Below are 5,000 nucleotides of genomic sequence, written 5' to 3'. Positions count from 1 at the left end.
TACAAGAAGCCACACAGAGTTTAATGGAGCTTGGATCTGGATGCAGATCCAGCTGCACAACTGTTTTGTTCCCAATGCAGCATCGTGGAGCAGCTGGGAGCAACAGTGACTTTTCAGTGCCTGTACCAACCCCAACAACATCACAGTGGATGCACAACAATGCAGTGTTGCCAAAAATTAACACTACTAACTCCTCCCCCGCCCAAGTTTACAATTACTTCAATTCACTGCATAAAAGAACATTTTTGTTCATTTAAGAATAACAAATCATTTACTTGTGTCTCTTGTAAGCAATTTGTGAAATTTCCTAAGTACCTACATTCACGTTACATTTACTTCTTACTGTCAATGAACTTCAAATCATTCAAAGTGGATTTCCTTTTAATATCTCTAAACCTATCACAAAAAGATATTCTCTCCAGTTTCAGTCTCAAAGCAATGATTTGGACACTTATAGGTGTACTTTGTTTAGTGTCACCTATGGTGTAGATTGGATAGATTTTGCAAAAGATAGCATTACTTTTAAAAAAACATACAATTTGACAAGATATTGCATTTTACCTTCGTTTCATTGCCGTATTTTTCATCACACTCATTGTTTTCCAACTGTCACTAAATTGTTCATTTTCTTAGCCTGCTACATTCGTAGACCTATTTACTGTTTATAAAGCAATATGCACTTACAGGTTTTGGAGATGGCTTGGGCTCCGAGGGTCGCATGTGCAAGTGGGTCATCATTGCTTGAAGACGCTCGCGTTCTTTAGAAAGCTGTTAAGAAAGAGTGGGATCAGAAGCATTTTAGAAATGACTGATACAGCTATTTCACTGCAGTGATACATCTTATCATTGAGCTTGTCTTGGTGTAATGATTCCTGCATATAAAAGTCTGTGTCAGTGGAAACTTATCTAAGAGGAAATTCAACTTTGGGCACAGAGAGAAAGAAAAGAAGCAAAAAAAAACCCAACAAAAACTTTTATAGCCTTTCATATGTTAAAAGGTCATAGAAAACAAATAGCACTTCATCTTTTTGTCAATAAGAGAATTGAGGTCACAGTTGCCTCGACGGTAACAAGTTACTAAGACCATAAATTAGAAGGCCCATAGTGTCTCTTTAAAGTCCTGTGGACACTGTTAGCAATGGACTAGTGCCAACAGCTGTGAGGGGGTGAAGGGTCCTCAAAGCACAGTGCCTGCCAGGATTGACTACACACTTCATCCTTTCCCACTGAGGTCCAGTTAGTGCCCCCTGCAATCTGCCATCATCAATCTAATTCAATAGAGTGACAGAGCCCAGGCAGTGTGAAACACTGAACTCTGCCATCAAGTCGGCATCGACACTGCACTGGGTCTCATTACAACTGATGGACCCTACTTCACTAGCAGCCAGACAAAGCAAAAAATGGCATAATTGGTCACACTGCAAGCTAAATCTTCACTTCAACTGTTAGATTACAGCCTGGCCTTTGGAAATGGTAAACAGCTCCTATGAAGCCCTTACGCTGCTTTAAAAAACATCGTGTTACTTAAACCTCTACTTTTTCCTAACTGATACCATTTTCTGATCATATAACAGGTACATACTTGTAGTTTCAGATTCAAACAAGGTACCAAATTAAAAACAAAAAACAAAGCAGAAAGAAATGCTTCCAATATGCAATTTGTTGATAAAAATAGCGGAATATAAAAGAAAAAAAAAAGTGTTTTACAACAGAAAAATATTTTTTCTTTGTTCACAAACTGGCTTACAAGAAGAAATGTTCAAAATTTTGCTCTAGTGATTTGGTTATTGGTACCTACAACACGATTTCAACATTATTTGCAATAATGTTCAATACTACCATTTTCCAGAAAGTTGCTGCTCATACACCTGCAGACTGAGGCCAGACAAAGGAAAACAACTTGCAAGTAATTTTAAGAAGTAACTATATTTAGTATTGCAGGTATTTAACTTGATCTGTGCATCTTCAGTAAAAGAACATTTGAGGCAAGAGATGGGAAGAAGGTTTCTTCTTCATATTACATGTAACTTCATACTGTGTGTAATGTTTTAGCGACAGAATATTTGCCATGACATAAATTCCTAACAAATCTAACAAATAAATTAAACTAGCACTATTGTGTAAATAAAAGAAATAGCATCTTTACTTGGTTTAAAAATAATGACAGCAAATTACATTATTGTATAATCTTCTCATTGTTTTGGATTTCCAGCATTAAAGTGAAAAAGACCCAAAAAAGCCTTGACTGAAATAAGCATTCTTACATGAAAGAGAATTGTGAGACAATATTCCAAAAAGGTGAGAAAGGTGCTTCTCGCCCTACATATGGCAAGAAACAGGGACAAAAATCTTAGTTCCTTGCTGCATCCCTCAGCTCCTCTGAGCAGTCCCAAGAGGGCAGGGGCTGCTGAGACATGCCCCCCATGTCTCTGTGTGTGCAGGAGACAGAGAGGTGCCAGTGTCCTGCATGGTCACCCTGGGGCTTGTGCCCAACCTCAGAAGCCTGGAATGTGTAGTCACAACAGTGGGAGACCCCAGGGGTATCCCTCACTCCCTGCAGGAGCAGGAGGGAGCATGCACATCCCTGCAGTGACCTCTGATGGTTAGAGCATGCACAGGACACCTCCCTCAGTGGGTCTGACATTGCACCTTCTGGCTTGCAGAAAAAGGCTCCCTATCAGGCTGAGAGTCATTTTGGGTGGAGATATGCTCTGCTACTCTCTTACCCCACAGAACAGCACAGACAAGCACTGGGTCAGAAGGGGAAAAAGGAAGAGGGGTCCTGAGCCAGCATTTTAAAAAGTGAAGATGGCTTGGATCCAGTCTTTACTCCAGGGACTGCATTTTTCATTCGTGATGAATAACATTAGAGTCTAAGTTCAAGCAAAATACCGTAGACAATCTTGATGTTAGATAATTATTGCATAATTTATAATGTGAAAAATCTTTAAGTAAAAAACCCTTGCTTGCTCATGAACATCAACAAATTTAATGTAAGAAACATATGTCTTTAAGCTAGAGTCACTAAGGCAAGTGTTTTCAATTTAGTTTAGGTTAACAGTAAATAAGTAAAGGATAATGCATCCATATAACAAACCTGTATCTCTAACTGCTGAACCACTTGCATTTGCACCCGACACTGAGCAGTGCTTCTGTCATCCAACGCATGTTCATTGTTAAGGTGCCTAGAGAAGGAAGTAAGACAGTGTTAAGATGAGGAAAATATCTTTATGAGTCCATTTTTCTCTCCTGCACATATGGCTTCCATTAGTTCCAGTGGGAGTTGTGCAGAAAGACCTAGTTAGAGCATGCCATACAGACAACAATACAAAATAACAAAACTGATTATTTCATTTAGTACTACAAAATTTCCCAGTGAGGACTGTCAGATACCCAGTTTCTATCTCCCAGGTCATGTATGCCATCTAAGGGCCAATGCAACCAGTTATGAATACTTGTTAGAATGACTGAATTTATTTCCACTCCCTTTTGTTGATGGAGATGAAGAGAATCACCTTAAAAATTAATCTCCAAAAGGTATAATTGCTTTTAAGCTGCTTGAACTACTGAGAATTAATGTAGACTTTGTTAAGATTTTTCTCTATCTGCTCTTCTTTAATCATTAAGCAACAAGAGAACATCCATTACCCCTACCCAAAAACAGAGCTGTAGGGGAATAGCCAAATTTCAATGCAGTTTCTAGAAGTAGATTGAGGATGATGGTAGTAATTTCCCCCTCCCTGTATGAAGAAAAATGTGAGAGGTAAAGAGAGGGGAAGGACCAGCTATGCACCTTATTAACACAGCAAGCCTTCTGGGAAAGGTTCAGGCTACACACGTGAACTTAGCAAAACAAAACAAAAACACACTGCATCAGGGAAAAAGGACCTCATTGAACAGCTGCCTGAAACTGAAGTTCAGCCCAGACACAAGTGGCTGTCCCCCAGATATTTCAATTTAGCATAAATTAACAAAGATCAATTAATAATGTTTTTTTGAAGGACAATGTGGTCATTTTCTTCTCTCTCTCTTCCAGGATCACAGAAGTCCCTTTTGGAGCTTTAATAGTGGGCTTTCTGCTCCACGGAGGAGAAAACATAAGGATCAGGTTAAAAAAGGAATGGGAGCAAAGGAGTTCTGCCTTTGAATGTGGATTTACCGGCTATTTCCACTGTAGGCATGAGGGGTAAGCTTTACAAGGACTACAGTCACAGATGGTCTCACAAGAACTAAGTTATCTGTACCATGGAGGAAATGTATCTTCTCCTTTTTCTTTTCTAGCAGAATTAATCAGAGAACTGTGCATTTGATTGTTAATCTATGGAGAAAACGTATTTGACAGAAATAGTGGAAAAATAGAGTGACTCTATCACTTCTACTTAAATTTGTGTCTTTTAAATCATGACTTCACAGGTTTAGGACCCTATGATAGAGTTTTCAGGTGAGCAAAATGTTCTGCTATTCTTGAAACAGAAATGGCTGAGGAAGAGATATAAGTAATTGTGAAAGGTTTTGTTCATTCTTTTAATATAAAATTCTTTAAGAATATACATATAACCTGCTTGGTAGTTTATACTATGTTCATGCATCACCAAGGACACATTTCATTTATGCAAGTCTTAGAACTTATAATTTATTTATTTTCAAAGGAACTGACTTCATCCCTCCTCTTGATACTAAAATGTACAATCAGTTTGAAAAAAGCAGGTAATTGCTCAGAACCATTCACTTGTTTCCTGAAATTTTGAATCAGAAGAATTTTACTCCCTCAATTACACAGGCATGATGGTGCATGGCCTGTTAATGTAATGGTTTAATACTTTCTGCTAATTGGGTATAAAATTGCCAGAGAAAAGTCTGAAGACAGATTTTACCTCTGCATCATTACCACTATGACCAGTACACACCAGTACACTGTGCTTCCAGGTGCACATATGCTCACCTGTGTATGCTCACAGGCACATGTGGATAACGTGAGAGTAAGCAAGCAGACAGCTAAG

General features: G+C 38.6%; 1 protein-coding gene across 14 annotated transcripts in view; it reads right to left on the bottom strand.

The window, feature by feature from the left end:
- The window catches only part of FOXP2 (forkhead box P2), a 394,702-nt gene that overhangs the window by 39,598 nt on the left and 350,104 nt on the right, over positions 1–5,000 (bottom strand). For all 14 annotated transcript variants that reach the window (XM_079304705.1, XM_079304713.1, XM_079304714.1 and 11 more), the window contains 2 exons: positions 3,098–3,185; positions 685–768 (listed from right to left, as the gene is read on the bottom strand). In XM_079304705.1, coding sequence (XP_079160831.1) covers positions 685–768; positions 3,098–3,185 — 172 coding nt within the window. The remainder of the gene's footprint in view (positions 1–684; positions 769–3,097; positions 3,186–5,000) is intronic.

The sequence above is a fragment of the Erithacus rubecula genome (assembly GCF_903797595.1).
Source record: "Erithacus rubecula genome assembly, chromosome: 4".
NCBI lineage: Eukaryota > Metazoa > Chordata > Aves > Passeriformes > Muscicapidae > Erithacus > Erithacus rubecula.
The sequence above is the reverse complement of the archived record's forward strand: the minus strand, read 5'-3'. Positions and strand labels throughout refer to the sequence as shown.